Source organism: Podarcis filfolensis (genome assembly GCF_964270895.1).
Source record: "Podarcis filfolensis genome assembly, chromosome: 7".
NCBI classification, from domain to species: Eukaryota; Metazoa; Chordata; class Lepidosauria; order Squamata; family Lacertidae; genus Podarcis; species Podarcis filfolensis.
Genome location: NC_139603.1, coordinates 80084470 through 80102192, shown reverse-complemented (window position 1 = coordinate 80102192; position 17723 = coordinate 80084470). Strand labels below are relative to the sequence as shown.

Below are 17723 nucleotides of genomic sequence, written 5' to 3'. Positions count from 1 at the left end.
GGTAGACTCGTAATCTGGGGAACCAGGTTCGCGTCTCCGCTCCTCCACATGCAGCTGCTGGGTGACCTTGGGCCAGTCACACTTCTTTGAAGTCTCTCAGCCCCACTCACCTCACAGAGTGTTTGGTGTGGGGGAGGAAGGGAAAGGAGAATGTTAGCCGCTTTGAGACTCCCTAGGGTAGTGATAAAGCGGGATATCAAATCCAAACTCTTCTTCTTCCGTTGTGATTTGGAAAAGAGCATGTGACTATGGAGCATCTGACGGAAAATTTGAATGAAAGGTCTTCCATATCCCAAGCTCTTGAAGAATGGCCAAATTTGAGCACACACACACCACTGAAATGTCTCTTGGGTTTGTGGCACGTTTAGTGCAGTGGTCCTTTTGTGACTCTGTGTGGCACAATGACATCTTGGGTTGTCAACCTGTCATTGGTCAGCGTCACGTATACTTTGATTACAAATGGAGGAGTCGAAAGGCGGAGGTATAGCGGCTGTGAGTGAACAAGCCACAGAAGCAGTAATAACAAGGGCACCTGTGATCAATCTAGGTTCCAGTTACAAAAATATTAACATTCTGGGGCATCGGAGTCGGGAGTTGTTATACCTGCAAGAATTATTAACAAGCTAGACTCGTGGTACATACCAACTAATTACAAGTTTCAACGCCATCATTAAATAGAGGCAGGCAGAAGGAAAGAAGGTTTCTGGCATCTGGCTGCTGTTTGTGTGCTCCGAGTTCCCATCACATTTTGTCACACATGTCATCTGTTGCACCACAGAATCTCATGCAATATTCTGCTTTGAATTACCCATTTGAAACCCACCTGTTCTTCATTGCTTCAAATGCCCCACTATATAGTAGGCCTACAAGGCTGAAAACCAGTCACTGGAAATTGTGAAGGATGAACACAAATTAATGGCACAAATAAATAAAGGATTTCGCACATTGTCTGCTCATAATGGGGCAATATTACATTGGTTGAAGACCCAGGCTTGGTCTTGCTCTCGTTATTTTGAGGAGCAAATGATTATATTTTAAGCCATTAATAATCCATTGTCTATTAGAAGCCCAGATGGAGATCGTGTTGTTATGGAGAAGTGAATGTACTACAGGCAACCCTCGTTTTAGGCATGATCAATATGTGCACGATTGCACACACACACACAGCGCCAAACCTGGAAATGTAACAAAAATGTCACTAAGAGGGCAGGGCAGAGTGGGGCGTGGAATGGGGTGGAGCAGCAGCAGAATGGGGTTTTCAATTGCACACAATTTCACGCAAGTATTCAATAACTCAGAATGCAACCTCCGCAAAACTGGTGTGATACGGCTTGCAAGGTTTCTCTTGTACACCAGCTAGCACAACACTGAAGAGTATGATGCCTGGTCTCCTTTTGTTTCTTTCATTAACTCCTCAGCAGAAGAATCTAGACCACACTTCCTCACAGAGGTGTGTTCTGCCAACTTCATGATGTGTCTTTGTCTAAAGATGAGCCTCTTGACCTTGGCTTTTGACACCCGGGATATGTATTTTGGGGGTCCCACACCATTCTCTGGACTGTGATTTGTTTTAAAGGGATTTTAATACTGTGCTTCTAAATTGCATGAGGTCCTGGGACCTCGTGGTGAAGGACAGGTCAAAGAATCTTACAAATCTTCTTCATCATCAACAACGTCATGAGTTGTTCAGTGAATCTGGCAAAGGAAGCCACAACTGCAGCTGCTGCACTCAAAAGTGATTAGCATGTAGGCAGATGGCATGTTTTATCAACAAGATGATCCTCCATTGTGGATTCCTTTTGTAGGCATTCATTTAAGACGTTTAGCATTAACGTTTAATCATTACAGATACGGGTTGGAAAACACAGAAGATAAATTGTCCCTATGGCTTAAGCAAACAGAAACCCTAAGCAAAGCAAGTGTCTCCAGACCAGACAATAAAAGCTATTCCAGACATTGCATGACAGCGGCAATTATATGCTTGACAGATCTGCAGCTAAACGGGGCTCTCAGTGGCCCGACGCATGCATTTTCAGACACAGGTTTGCTCAGTCAAGCATGGTAGCTTTAGGTGTGCCTCTGAAAATCTTAACCCCTTCCCTCAAATGTCCTGAGTTAATGTTAGCCCCCATGTCCTTGTGAACCATTTCATGAGGGTTAACTCAGTTGGTTTCTCTTCACAGGAGTTAAGTTACTGGGCTGAAATATAGCAGGGCTGAGAATTAAGTTTTCTCATCTCTCTTGGGGGAATGTCTCTAGAAGCGAACTCAGATGGTGAGAGCCAACAGTTATGTAGCCACTGAGAAATTAAAGGGAGATACTGGGATGTTCAGGGTAAGCCTGAGGATTTCAGATGTAATTTTACTGAGCTGTGGATGTTACAGATACAGTGGTACCTCAGGTGAAGTACTTAATTCATTCCGGAGCTCCGTTCTTAACCTGAAACTGTTCTTAACCTGAAGCACCACTTTAGCTAATGGGGCCTCCTGCTGCTGCCACGCCGCTGGAGCATGATTTCTGTTCTTATCCTGAAGCAAAGTTCTTAACCTGAAGCACTATTTCTGGGTTAGCTGAGTGTGTAACCTGAAGCGTATGTAACCTGAAGCATATATAACCTGAGGTACCACTGTACTGTAATCTTATACTGTGGATGTTTCAGATAATCTTATATTGCTATTGATGTAACTAAAGGTGGTCAAATAAGTAAAATACAAAAAAAACTATTTATAAAGACTAATGAGACTGAAGACCCCCCCCAAAAAAAATAGCCAATGAGGACTGAGCATTCTCATTAGCCACCATAGGAGCCAACTCCTAGGGGCCAAGGTCCCTTTGGGCTCCCCCATAAAATATTTGAGAGGGCTGCCCCCCCAAGTTGATAGGCATTGTCATTCAAATGGGTCTGTGTGTGCCATGTCTTGTGATCAGCTATGTTGGCTATGTTGGGTGGGGCTTACCTGCCCCCCCCTCCAATATTTAATTCAAATTGGCCCCCCTGCTAGCCACAGACTACTGAGTATAACCTGCGGTGAAAAAGAACAGCAGGGATGGAATGGAGTAACCTGGGGCAGGGTATTATGGCCAGCCTACTGGGACGCGGGTGGCACTGTGGGTTAAACCACAGAGCCTGGAACTTGCCAATCAGAAGGTCGGTGGTTCGAATCCCCACGACGGGGTGAGCTCCCATTGCTCGGTCCCTGCTCCTGCCAACCTAACTGTTCAAAAGTACGTCAAAGTCCAAGTAGATAAATAGGTACCGCTCCAGCAGGAAGGTAAACGGCATTTCTGTGCGCTGCTCTGGTTCGCCAGAAGCAGCTTAGTCATGCTGGCTACATGACCCGGAAGCTGTACGCCAGCTCCCTCGGCCAATAAAGCGAGATGAGCGCTGCAACCCCAGAGTCGGCCACGACTGGACCTAATGGTCAGGGGTCCCTTTACCTTTTACTGGGACTCTGAACTGAAGCACTCCTATACTGCAGCGTTTTGTTGAGGGTTTTCCCCTTGCATCTTTTGGGTGTGTTTTTTTCTTGGTTGGTTTGTTGGTTTGTTGGTTTTACCCAGGCACCATGTGTGTTGATTCTTTCCACTGCTTTATACTTCCGCAGGAGAATCCACATATCCAAAGCTACGCTCGATTGCCTCAACGGGGATTACAAAGTGGAAGAAGGGCACGGCAAGGAACGCAACGAATTCTTGAGGAAGCACAACATTGAGACGTACTTGATCAAGCAGCCCGAGGAGAGCCTGTTGACTCTGCCTGAGGACATTGTCAAGGAGTCGGTGGCGGCTGCAGACAGGAGGAACAGCGGGGTGATGCTCACCGAAGGATCGTGGAGCCCGGAGCTTCCTTTTGATAACATTGTGGGGAAGCAGCATGTAAGTCCCAGCTTCCTTCCTTACTTCCTTCCTGTCCTGCTCTTTGCGCTCATGCTCCTTTAATGCCTCTCCATAATAAAAGCCTTGGAGGAAAACAAATTTCTCTCTAACCTTTTCCCTCTAACACGAACCGCAGATGATTAAACAAACCCCCACAGGTCAGAATTAACCTATGCATCAGAATCTTGGGAAGTGCTAAGGTCTCCCCTCCCATCTCCCTGCCAAAATTAAAAGTTGCACACAGCTGAGTGTTAATTGAATCAGAGCCTCAGACAAGTTCATTATGGGTATGAGAAGAAGACCTGAAAGCTGCTTAAATTGCTGCAAGCAACCACCAGGCAGCTAAGATTTTGCTAGTTATCAGCGCAGTGTGTTCAGCCCAGGACTTAGTTCTCACAAACAGCAGGTGACACGGCAGGGTTGTGTCTGGAATGCACCACTTCTTGTTGCAGGTGTTGTGGGAGGAGAATCATCCTCTGTAAAATGTTTTTATTTTATTTTTAAAAAACCCGTCTACACATAGAAAACAGCATGATGGGTGAAGGCTAGGTTGGGGTCTTGATTTCTGGACTTCTGATTTGCTATGTGCAAGGATGTATTTTATTTATTTTTGTATGCAAGAGAACTCAACAATGTAGCCCCCTATTCTGAAGTTGCGCAGTCAGGAGACAGGTTTACCACTTAGTCTCCAATATGTGAGATGGAACATGCTGTGTTGGTGGCTCAGTATTGCAAATAAAGGATGCAAAACTTGCTACAAACCACAGGGTAACTTTAAAATATTGCACATATTAGTATTGTGCAGCATGAAGCAATTGGATGCATAAAAGTTTACTCCTTTTGGAATAAAAATTGCCCAGACTCGTAAGTATTCTTCAAAGCTTTACTAACCAGAACTTCTTCAAAACAGGTACAAAGTAATCAATGATGCATCCAGAAAGGTGTATAAAGCATATGCACAGGTTCTTCTTCTTAAATATATTATTCAATTATGACCAGAGCTGAAATCCAAGGTCTGACTCTCCCATTGCCTACATTAGCCTGCATCCAGACTAAGGTTTTGCAGCTCCTGAAGAGGCATCATTATCACATTCTTCTCTGACTGTGCTGGGGTACAAAAGGCAAAGGCACCACTCAAAATGGCAAATTTGCAATTGAATGCCTTAATCACATGATCTAAAGTTAAACACTCAGTGTGAGGGCCAGCAGAGAACAATAGTTAATTATCAACTCAGCTAGAGGCTTAGAGAGCCCTTTCTAGCTTAGTATACTCCAATGCAATTTTCCAGTGCTAAATCCCTAAAAATATACATACAGGTAGAGTGGCTGGGGAAACCCAGCCAGATGGGTGGGGTATAAATAATAGATTATATTATTCTCCATTTCAGTGTGCAGTTGAACAATTATACTTAACAAGATGGGCTATTAGTCTGATCCAGCAGAGCTCTTCTCATGGAGTGATAATGTAGACAACATTTAAGGAGAAGTCATAGATCAATAGTGGAGTACCAGTTCACATGCAAAAGATCCCAGGTTCAAATCTTTGATGTCTCTTGTGAAAGGTTCTGAGATAGCAGATGGTGGGAGACTTTGGGGAGCTGCTGTTATTCAGAGTAAGCAGTGTGGCTGTGTGTGAAATAGCCTGGCCCAGCATAAGGCAACTGCAGTTCCTATCTCTAATGCACATCTCATTGAGTGTGTGGAATAAACACACCTGATACACATGGGCTGGAATGTGCTGTCTCATGTAGGGTCAAGGCTCTCCCACATTGCTTCCGTGACTCACCACCTTTTGCCCACCATTTGTGGTCTTAATGCTGATGGCTGTGGCACTCCCCCTTGCTGTTGGCCCTCTCTTTGAATTGGCTTCATCCACAACGTGTAGCCAAATCTCATTGGCTGTGTGTTGTCATGAAGCCAAGTCAGAGTGAGCAGAATGTTCTGATGGCTCCTTGCTTGTGAAATGCTCTCCTCAAGGACACATCTTAATCTATGTTTAGGCTCCAGGCAAAAACTTTCCTTTTTCCTGGGGCTTTTGGCCCTTGATTGGAAGGGGTTTGAGGTCTTGTGACACCTTTTAGTGGGGTGGGATCTGCAAGGCCTGTACAGATGTTTGGGGGTGGTGGTACCGTATTTTTCCCTCTATAACACGCAGATTTTTTCTCCTAAAAAGGAAGGGGAAATGAGGGAAAACTTTTGCCTTCCTTTCCTCCCTCCTGTTATACCCCTCTCCTGCATTCTTAGCCAGCTGCTTCTACACACCCCTCTCGTGCTCCTTGTCCATTCTGTATTTTTCCTTCCTTCCCCACTTAAAATGTGGTTAAAAAGCATGGATCCACATGGATCCTCAGGATCTTTGCATTGGGTCACCCCAAATTCACCATCAGATCACATAGCATGTCCATGGCTACAGCCTGCCCCCCAAAAATCACACACGCACTGTTGCCTGGGGCTGCAATGGTGCAAAAATGTGGTTAAAAAGCATGGATCCACAGGGATTCTCAGGATCTTTGCATTGGGTCACCCCAAATTCACCATCAGATCACATAGCATGTCCATGGCTACAGCCTGCCCCCCCCCCAAATCACGCACCCACTGTTGCCTGGGGCTGCAATGGTGCAAAAACGTGGTTACAAAACATGGATCCTCAGGATCTTTGCATTGGGTCACCCCAAATTCACCATCAGAGCACATAGCATGTCCATGGCTACAGCCTGCCCCCCCCAAAATCACACACCCACTGTTGCCTGGGGCTGCAATGGTGCAAAAACGTGGTTACAAAGCATGGATCCACAGGGATTCTCAGGATTTTTGCATTGGGTCACCCCAAATTCACCATCAGATCACATGTCTGTGGCCACAGCATGAAGCACAAAAATGATACATCCACTGTTTCATTCAAAATGTTTTTTCCCTTGTTTTCCTCCTCTAAAAACGATGTGCATGTTATGGTCAGGTGCGTGTTATCGAGCGAAAAATACGGTAATTGATTTGTTTGTTATAATTGGTTTTAGTGCTTGTATTGCTTTTGTAAGGTGCTTTGGGTCCCTTTTGTGATGAAAGCAACATCATGATGATTATTGCAATTATTAGTTGAAGGCAATCAGAGCAAGCAGTACAATAAGCGGGAGACTTTGCCCTTGTTCACAGGGTCCCCCCACCCTGGCCAAAGAAAGAAGCTTAGATGGAACCCAGATTAACTACCAAATGGCTGTCATGATAACAGGTGGGGTGTTTTTACAGGGACTTTGTGTACATTGTAAGCATCCCTTAGAATTGCTTCGGAGGAACTATATAGCTGGACTCAGAGAATCCTAGAGTTGGAAGGGAATCCCAAGGATCCTCTAGTCCAGGCATGGCCAAACGTGGCCCTCCAGCTGTTTTGGGACTACAATTCCCATCATCCCTGACCACTGGTCCTGTTAGCTAGGGATGATGGGAGTTGTAGTCCCAGAACAGCTGGAGGGCCAGGTTTGGCCATGCCTGCTGTAGTCTAACCCTCTGCAATGCAGGAATCTCAGCTAAAGTATCCATGACAGATGGCCATCCAGCCTCTGCTTAAACACCTCCAGTGAAGGACAGTCCACAACAGAGGGAGACTGTTCCACTGTCAAACAACTCTTACTGTCAGAAAGTTTTTTCTGTATGTTTAGTTGGAATCTACTTGCAACCAGAAGCCCTTGGTTTGAGTCCTACCCTCCGGAGAGGGAGAAAACAATTTTGTTCCCTCTTCCATGTGACAGTCCTTGAGATATTTGAAGATGGCTATGATATCTGCTCTCAGTCTCCTCTTTTCCAGGCTAAACATACCCAGCTCCTTCAACCCCTCCTCATAAGGCTTGAAATATGGTGGCACCCATTGAGTTTAGGCTAAATGTGCTTCTTCTCCCGGTTGACCAACAGCTTCCTTGGACATTGTAAATCGAGGCTGCTTGTATCTGCTTATGTCCCATCCTGGCTTCTGTTTCTTGGTCTCATTAGGGCTGGGCAGGGAAAACTTCAGGCTTAGGACCAAATACTACATCTAGCCCCCATCTAGCAACCCCCCTCCCCAGCCATGCCCCTCATGCTAGGCCACACCCCTTGCCTGCCCTGCTTTGCACTGCCATTGAGTATCTTTGCGTGGCTGGAATGAGTCATTGCACTATGAAAATGTCATTTCCTTCCCTGCATGGCGGACAGAGAGATTTGGGAGTATGTGTGGAAGCTAGCCTATCGTACAAAAGTATAATCCGTGTTTGTCGCTCTTCCCACTGTTGCCTATGGTCCTGCCACCAGTGATACATTGGACCCTGTAAAGTTGCCCAGAAGGGAATCTGACCTTGAGCTGAATAGAATTTCCTCATCCTTTGGACTACGTAACAGAAGGGTTTCCAAAATGCATGCTATGGAAGAAGAAGACAGGGAAAGGTTCGTCTCCCTCTCCCTTAGTGTTAGAACCCAGGGACCCCCCTCCAATGAAGCTGAATGTTGGAAGACTCAGGGCAGACAAAAGAGGGCACACTTCTTCTTGCAACACCTTGTCAAACTATGGAACTTGCTCCCCAAGGAGGCAGTGATGGCCACCAGCTTGGATAGCTTTAAAAAAGGGATTGGACAAATTCATGGAGCGTAAGTCTATATCAGGGACTATTAACCCTGATTGGCTATGCTTTGCCTCCACTGTTGCGGGCAGCATGTTTCTGAATTGGTGGAATCCAGAGGTGAGGAGAATGCTTCCAGTAGGAGTAGTCATCTTGTTGGCCTCTGTGAGAACAGGATGCTGGGCTAGAAGGGCCACTGGCCTGATCCTACAGGCGGTTCTTATAGTCTACCTGTTGGGAGCTGAGGGAAATGGAAAACAGGGTCAGGGAGAAGAATGGATGGAATGTTTTGGAAGACGGCATGGGTGGGTGACTGGAACCCTGAATAGGATCAGTCTAAAGGTAAAGATAAAGGGACCCCGACCATTAGGTCCAGTCGTGGCCGACTCTGGGGTTGCAGCGCTCATCTTGCTTTATTGGCCAAGACAGCCGGCGTACAGCTTCTTGGTCATGTGGCCAGCATGACTAAGCCACTTCTGGCGAACCAGAGCAGTGCACGGAAACGCCATTTACCTTCCTGCTGGAGTGGTACCTATTTATCTACTTGCACTTTGACGTGCTTTTGAACTGCTAGGTTGGCAGGAGCAGGGACTGAGCAACGGGAGCTCACCCCGTCATGGGGATTCGAACTGCTGACCTTCTGATTGGCAAGTCCTAGGCTCTGTGGTTTAACCCACAGCTGCAACAATTTGTTGCAGGTCTCACTTGTATACATAGATTGCCGAACCCTGGAAAACACTGATTTCTGACAGCCAGAAAGAAAGGACTTTGTTGGACCACTGCCTCCATTCCTTCTTCAGCAGCCATTGCCTCAAGGCTTGTAGGATCTGAATTTTTAGCTGTCAAAAGATCCCTCGTGAAGGCTGTCTGCTTAAAGAAATTAAAGAGGAAAAGGTTAAAGTGCCTTAAGATACCAGTCTTTCTACCACATTTAAAAGATTGATGAGTCACTGCGGAAGAAGGTCAGCTTGAGTCGTCTTTCCCTCTTTGCTGGGTAGATCTGTAATGACACTATACCTCATTCCTGTTTCTGCTCATGCTTAGTCCTCCTCGTCCCAAACGTCCACATGTCTAACACAATTGCTTTGTTACCTAGAGATGTTGCTTTGCCAACTGTGCCCCTTGCATCTCAGCCTTATGACTGGGAATAAGAAAACCCCACGAGTCATTGATGGAGGGAAATGTTGTTGTTGTTTAGTCGTTTAGTCGTGTCCGACTCTTCGTGACCCCATGGACCAGAGCACGCCAGGCACTCCTGTCTTCCACTGCCTCCCGCAGTTTGGTCAAACTCATGCTGGTAGCTTCGAGAACACTGTCCCACCATCTCGTCCTCTGTCGTCCCCTTCTCCTTGTGCCCTCAATCTTTCCCAGCATCAGGGTCTTTTCCAGGGAGTCTTCTCTTCTCATGAGGTGGCCAAAGTACTGGAGCCTCAACTTCAGGATCTGTCCTTCCAGTGAGCACTCAGGGCTGATTTCCTTCAGAATGGATAGGCTTGATCTTCTTGCAGTCCATGGGACTCTCAAGAGTCTCCTCCAACACCATAATTCAAAAGCATCCATTCTTTGGCGATCAGCCTTATTTAGGGTCCAGTTCTCACTTCGATACATCACTACTGGGAAAACCATAGCTTTAACTATATGGACCTTTGTTGGCAAGGTGATGCCTCTGCTTTTGGAGGGAAATACCTCAGGCCTTTTGAGCATGACACCAGGGTTCTCTTTGTTCAAAACTTCGGTCTTACAGTTTTACAGTTTGTGTGTGCGTTCATTCTGAGCATATGCAGTTATTTTTAATTAATTTTTTGTACTCTCCCTCCATTTTAGCATGCTCCATGCCAGTGTCATGATAGTAGCTGTAGTAGAGAACATACCTGTTAACAGCTGTGCTCTTTGGCTCCACGTGCTTCCCAGTTGCGATAAATCACATGGAAAAGTAACACACAGCTGCTATTCTTCCCGTTGTGTGACAACCCAGCTACAGCCTTCCTTATTTACTTATTACATTTGTATTCCCCCCTGTTGTCCGAGGGTGAAAAATATGGACTCCCCCCATTTGTCCTCACAACAGCCCTGTGAGGTGGGTTCATAGGAACAAAAAATAATAATGCTGCCTTATACTGACCATTCATCCATCTAGCGCAGTACTGTCTGCACTGACAGCAGCTCCCCAGGATTACAGACAAGCATCTTTCCCAGACTTACCTGGAGATGCTGGGGATTGAACCTGAGCCCTTCTGCATGCAAAGCAGATGCTCTACTGCTGATCTACAGCCCTTGAAAAGATTCAAGCTGCACCTTTTTCAGATGTTCTGCCAATGTATATGATGGGAACTACAATTCCGTATATTCCCCCCACCCACAAACCCACAGAAGAATTTGCTCAAAGGTGAAGATGCAGCCAACACACTTAAAATGGTATGTAGAGTAAGGCTACCAGACGTCCCTGTTTCCCAGGGACAGTCCCCGGATTTGCAAATCAGTCCCCATGCAAAATCCATTGAAGTTGAAAAGTGTCCCTGGATTCATTGAAAAAAATCTGGTAACCTTAACATAGAAGGTGGGCCCTCGATGAGAGCAGAAACCATGAAAAATAATAATTGTCAGTTGCCTTCCAATTATACACTAAGTAATGCAGTTCACTACCACTTAATGCATGGGGACTGATAGACTGGGGACTTGGGTCTATGAGCAGCTTTGGCCATGATAACCAAAATAAGTCTCCATGTTCAGAGAGAGAGAGTAGCTTTAAATATCAATGGCTGGAAGGAAGGGACAAAGACTGGAGGAAAAGTTCCATAGATTCTCGGTCCACCAGAGACTGCCTCTGAGAACAGAATTAGGGTAGCTCCTTACTCGCTGCAATGCGCCCTTCAGAAAGGGTGTTGGTTTGCATGAAATTGGCACGTGCTAATTTTATACACGGAGATGCAGATTTAGAAACAATGGCTATTATTGAAATAGAAATATGATGCATCTCACTGTGGTGGGAAGATAGTGACCAGGTGGCCTTTCTGCCTGTTCAGCCTTCTATCCTGTGGGCAGGTGACTTTGAGGACCCTGTTGATGTCCCTTCTTGGATTCTATATCTCTTTAAACAAGACATGGACTGGAAAGCTCTCTGTAAAGTGACCACCTGGTACAGGATGCTGAACTCGATGGCATCTTTTTTTGAACCAGCAGGACACTATGTGTTGATATCTGAGATTCAGCTTCAAACACATATATTGTAGCAATTTATCTTTTTAATGCTACTATTAATTTTTCAATGTATGGTGTGTGTGTGTGTTCTGTAATAGCGGCATCCGTACGCTGGAACCCTACACACACTTATTTAGGAGTAGGTCCTCAGTGCTAGACTTACATCTGAGCAGTAGAGATAGATATGGCTGTGGTGATAAGTATGAAATTCGTAAGTATACATGAATTCTGTAGACCTGGTTCATCTTGAACAGTCAAATCCCCAAACCAGAGTGCCTTGCTGTGAATGCAGCCCTGTGAAGGAAGTAATGTTTGAGTGGCTGGGACCACACAGCTTCCCAGAAAATATTATTGTACATGGGGGAGGAGAAACTCAGGTCCCTGTGTACAAGCAAATCCCCGCTGGGCAGCCATGCAATCTTGCTGTTTTATACATTTCCCACTCCATATGGCTGTAGCCACAATAGCAATCCATGGGGAGACTTCAGCACAAGGGTCACCAACCTGGTGCACCTGGGTGCAGTGGTGCCCATGAGGTTCTCCACTGTTGCCCATGAAGCACCTGAGCCCTTTCCCACAACCTCCATGATCATGAGATAGAATCATAGAATCATAGAATCATAGAGTTGGAAGAGACCACAAGGACCATCGAGTCCAACCCCCTGCCAAGCAGGAAACACCATCAGAGCACTCCTGACATATGGTTGTCAAGCCTCTGCTTAAAGACCTCCAAAGAAGGAGACTCCACCACACTCCTTGGCAGCAAATTCCACTGTCGAACAGCTCTTACTGTCAGGAAGTTCTTCCTAATGTTTAGGTGGAATCTTCTTTCTTGTAGTTTGGATCCATTGCTCCGTGTCCGCTTCTCTGGAGCAGCAGAAAACAACCTTTCTCCCTCCTCTATGTGACATCCTTTTATATATTTGAACATGGCTATCATATCACCCCTTAACCTCCTCTTCTCCAGGCTAAACATGGTCTGAGGGTCTGAGGGTTGTCACCTTACCTTGTTCTCCCTTGATCCAGGTTCAATCCCCAGCATATTCAGGTAAGGCTGGGAAAAGACTGCTTTCTGAAATGCTGGAGAGCTGCTGTTAGTGCAGACAACACCAAGCTAGATGTTGTCTTATTCCAAAAGGAATAAGAACATAGGTAGCTTCCTTATACCGGGTCAGACCATATATTCCATGCAGCACATGATCTTTCCCCACTCTTCTGCTTTGGAAATTGTTTTGATGGGTTTAACGTGTTATTGGATGATGTGCAGTTGTATTCCTTCAAAAATTATTAACAGCAATTCATAATAATAATAATAATAATAATAATAATAAATGGACAGATGACGGATGGACAAATGGAATTGCCAGCTTCAAAACCCATTGAAAACATGCCATCAAAGCAGTTCTGCCTATTTTACTTGTGTGGATTTTGTGGTTCGGACCTTTACATTTAAAACTTTGCGGGGTGAATGAATTGCATGGGATGCTGTCATTATAAAAAAAAAGAAGAAGAAGCAGCAAACAATAAAAAAATAAAATAAAGATTGCATTTTTTATCCAAAGGGGACTAGCAAGTTTATTCTTTTTGCATGTGCTTTCCCCTAGACTCTGGCTGCCCTAACAAGAAATTCAATAAATCTGCTTCCAAACCATCTTGCACAAGCTTTGCATGTCCAGTCTGGGCCCGAGGAAATTAACAAGCGAATAGAGCACACCATCGACTTGCGGAGTGGCGATAAATTGCGAAGAGAGCATATCAAGCCTTTCTCCCTGATGTTTAAAGACTCTAGCCTGGAGCATAAGGTAGCTGGGTCTTGATAGATGCTTTTTTCTTTTCTTTTTTTGCCAGCTCAAAACTGTCTTGGAATTAGTGAATAAGATGGCATTGCTTTGGGTTTTCTTTTCTGGTTTTTCTCTCTCCCTGCCCTCTCCCCCAGACTGATCTGAGAGCCGTTCAAAAGCACTGCAGTTCTTGTAGTTGCATAAGTGTGATGACTCAGTTTAAGAGCCAGGAAACCCCTTCTGGAAGAAGTGACTAAGCTTTGCAAGACAACCAAAGCACTGTGATATAAAAAAAGGGGGGGAGGGACAAAGATTGGCTTAAACCAACCAACCAACAAACAAATCTCTGCATTTCTGCTCTGAAGTCGGGAGACACCTTTATTGTAACAATGTGCTAAGGGGTTTTGTGACAGCTGGCTGCCTAGGAATGTTCACCAACAGTCAATGGGCCATAACCATATATTTACCACAAATGAGGGACACGGGTGGCGCTGTGGGTTAAACCACGGAGCCTAGGACTTGCCGATCAGAAGGTCGGTGGTTCAAATCCCTGCAACGGGGTGAGCTCCCGTTGCTCGGTCCCAGCTCCTGCCAACCCAGCAGTTCAAAAGCACGTCAAAGTGCAAGTAGATAAATAGGTACCACTCCGGCGGGAAGGTAAACGGCATTTCCGTGTGCTGCTCTGGTTCGCCAGAAGCAGCTTAGTCATGCTGGCCACATGACCCGGAAGCTGTACGCCCGCTCCCTCAGCCAATAAAGCGAGATGAGCCCGGCAACCCCAGAGTTGGTCACGACTGGACCTAATGGTCAGGGGTCCCTTTACCTTTACTTACGAAACTGTAGTCTGGTGGCCATTTTTTAAAGGGTGGAGAGAGGATTCAGAACCCTCTTTTGGAAGGGGTGAGCAGGAGCATAAAAGCAAAGAGCCATTGCAAATAAGCCACTTGAGAATTATTTCAGATATTAATATTGTGCTGCTTAAAGCAACAGGATGCATAAAAACAGACTCCTTTTGGGAATAAAACATTGTCAAGGCCCATAATTTTGATTAAAGCTTTACTTGCAGAGCTTTCTTCAAAACAGGACGAAGTAAATGGTACATGCAAAATATGCATAAGATCATGTACAAGTCCAGCACAGGCTCAGCTTCTTATAAAATATGAAATATTCCCAGTAGGTGTAAAATCAGAGGTCTGTCTCTCCCTACTGCTTCCATTTTGACTGGAGTTGTATTCACTCACTGGGGATGGTCATTTACACATCCTGACTTCCACAGAGCCTAGGAACGAAGACTCAACCACCACCCTTCCGAGATTGCAAATTTGCAGTTCAGTAGCCTCCCATATGATCTGAGGTTAAACACTCACATGTTAGCTAGTAGAAAACAACAACAGTTAATTATCAACCCATCAAGGAGTTCAGAGACCACTTAGTATAATCCAGTGGAGTTTTCCCATGTTAAACATTCAGTAATTCACATTTAGGCATTCCCCATTTCAGCGTCAATTAATCAATTATACTCAACAAGTATATGATTTAAAGCTGGGAAATGACAGGCCCTCCTTACTTGGTGATAATCAGCTCCCGATTTGGGGAAGTGCCCTGATGATTTGGGAAAGGGCTGTGATTCAGTGGTTAGAGCACATGCTTTACATGCAAAAAAGATCTCTGGCTTCTCTAGATAAGGCCTGAATCCTTGGAGAACCATGTCCAGTCAGTGTGGGCAATACAGAACTAGATGGACCAATAGTATGACTGGGTATAAGGCAGTTCTCTATGTTCTTAATGCCCCCTCTGAGCCATTAGCCCAAAGTCTTTATGTTAGGGTCCTAAGTGCTGAGTAAATCACTACAGTCTGTTAAATACATTTTTCCCCCAGTGGGCGTTCCCAGCTGAGTAAATGAGTCTTTACCACACATGTCCATTTATTAGGGTTTTGGGTAGGGTTTTAATGTTGCTTTAAATGTATCTGTTGGGTTTGTATTTTTAACAATTTGTAATACAGCGGTACGTCGGTTTAAGAACAGCCCTGTTTACGAACTATTCAGTTTACGAACTCCGCAAAACCGGAAGTAGTGTCCCGGTTCGCAAACTTTACCTCGGTCTAAGAACAGAATCCGAACAGTGGAAGGGCACCGTTGGTGGGAGGCCTCATTAGGGAAAGCACACCTCGGTTTCAGAACGGTTTCAGTTTAAGAACAAACTTCCGGAATGGATTAAGTTCATAAACCGAGGTACCACTGTACTTGTATGTGCAAATCTCCTTGAGGCGGTGGTTTAGAAGGTGATGAATAAATCAACTGTAATGGTGATAATAATAAAAGGGCAATGCAGATTGAGTGTGACAGCCTATGACACAAATTACAGAATTTTAATTGTTAGATGAAGATTTTGTGGAGTGGTTGTTTTTGCACTGCACCTTTCAGAATTTTGTCTATATGCCAATAAAAGTTTGAGATTGAAATGACAGGCCAGTCTGGATGGGTCAAAACCCTAGCTCTAGGAATAGGAGGAACTACGTCATCGAGGTCAGGAGAATGAGGGGAAATTGATTTTATCCAAGGAAGTGACTCAATTCCAAGAGCTTAATAAGGAGTCCAAAATTACAGGCAGGCTAGACTTGAGAAAGATATTTGAAACAGGATTATAATATATATATATATTTCTCTATTTTATTGTAAACTTCTCATTAATGAATTGTTGTTCCAGTCTTCTGCCTCCCATCGCTCCTTCCTGTGGTTGGTATATAGAATGGTGCCCTTGTGTATGATTTTGGGTCTATTTTGCTGGCAGATTATTAGAATCCCAAGCTAGGAGCAATGGTGATAGGGTGATATCCAAGAATGGTCATACGTGGACTCAGGCCTGTTTATTTCAGTGGGTTTTATTCTGAGTAGGACTTGGTTTGAATGTGGTGCTTCCGTGAACACATGCTGAGCCTAGGAGTTTGCTTTTTAGTAGCGGAACTGGATGAAGCTCACAATCCTTTCACACCAGAACATCTTTCTCCAGGCCTTGCTCCAAACATGAATGCCTCCTAGCATGAGAAGCCATACACCTTTAATTTAAGGGTTATGAGACTGATGAGACTCATAGAGTTGCATCTCCCCCATCGCTTGTCCAAGCATCTTCCACAGCTCCCATTGGCTTCGGTGGGGGTTTCCAAGACGCGTTCCTTGTCGGAAGGCGTCTCACTCTCACCGGTCGGAAGTGCCCCCTGCCCACTTAATCCCATTATTTTCCGAAATACTGGAAACAAGCTGAATAGGGAAAGCAACCTTGAAGAAAATCAAATAACAGCACTTAATTTTCTTCTTCTTTTCGGGAAACAGATAATAACCGCAGACCTGCAAACATGTCAGCTCATCTAATTTCTCCGCTTTCTTGTATGACTGCAATTCAATTTGCAATGGCCAGATCATAATGATGATACTTTTTTCTTTTCTTTTTTAAGAAGAAGGACAAACCGTAAATAGCAATTGAAAGCTTAGCTGGGTTAAATGTCTATAATAGAAGAGCTTTCTTGGGAGCCAAGTTATTTTGGCATCAGTCCAGTACTTGCCCATCAGAAAGGATAAGGCTTCAAACCACTTAATGCTGAACCACGTTGTAAACTGGCTGCATTAAGCTTTCATTGCCTGACAATGCTATTTTTTCCTGGGGGTGGGGAGTGCCTGTCCAAAGTCACCAGCTTTCCCCCTTTAGCTTCTGTATCTAAACAGGAGCCTGCTGGCGCATAAAAATGCAGTTTTCTCTGGCACACCATATGTTTAAAGCACGTCCAATGCACATGACTTTTCCCCCAAAGAAACCTGGGAACTGTAGTTTATTAAGGAAGCTGGAAACTGAACCCCCGTAAGGAAGGAAACTTCAGTTCCCAGGATTCTTCAGGGCAGGGGAAAGTCACGTTTTTTTATATGTGCATTGGAAGTGCTTTAAAATTTAGGGTTAGGCCCCAAGAGCTAAATGGTGGGGGAAGCATCTCCTAGTCAATTTATATGCACCACAGCCAGGAAAAAATTGTTGCCCTAGCTATAGGGGTGGAGATATTGTGTCCCTCTAAAGCAGGCTTTCTCAACCTGTGGGTCCCCAGATGTTGTTGAACTACAACTCCCATCACCCCTAGCTAGGAAGGCCAGAGCTCAGGGATGATGGGAGTTGTAGTCCAACAACATCTGGGGACCCATAGGTTGAGAACCGCTGCTCTAGAGGTTGTTGGACAACAGTTCCCATGATTCCTGGTTATTCACCCTAGCCTGCACAACCATTTTTTTTATATATATAA

The 17723-nt window shown here is 45.0% G+C and overlaps 1 protein-coding gene across 2 annotated transcripts in view; it reads left to right on the top strand.

Annotated features, from left to right (window-relative positions):
* Window positions 1–17723, top strand: part of ADCY8 (adenylate cyclase 8) — a 135806-nt gene that overhangs the window by 73742 nt on the left and 44341 nt on the right. Inside the window, exons 7-8 of one of the 2 annotated variants that reach the window (XM_083621867.1) lie at window positions 3606–3876; window positions 13262–13459. In XM_083621867.1, the coding sequence (XP_083477993.1) occupies window positions 3606–3876; window positions 13262–13459 (469 nt within the window). The remainder of the gene's footprint in view (window positions 1–3605; window positions 3877–13261; window positions 13460–17723) is intronic. The other variant, XM_083621868.1, reaches the window with a different exon arrangement.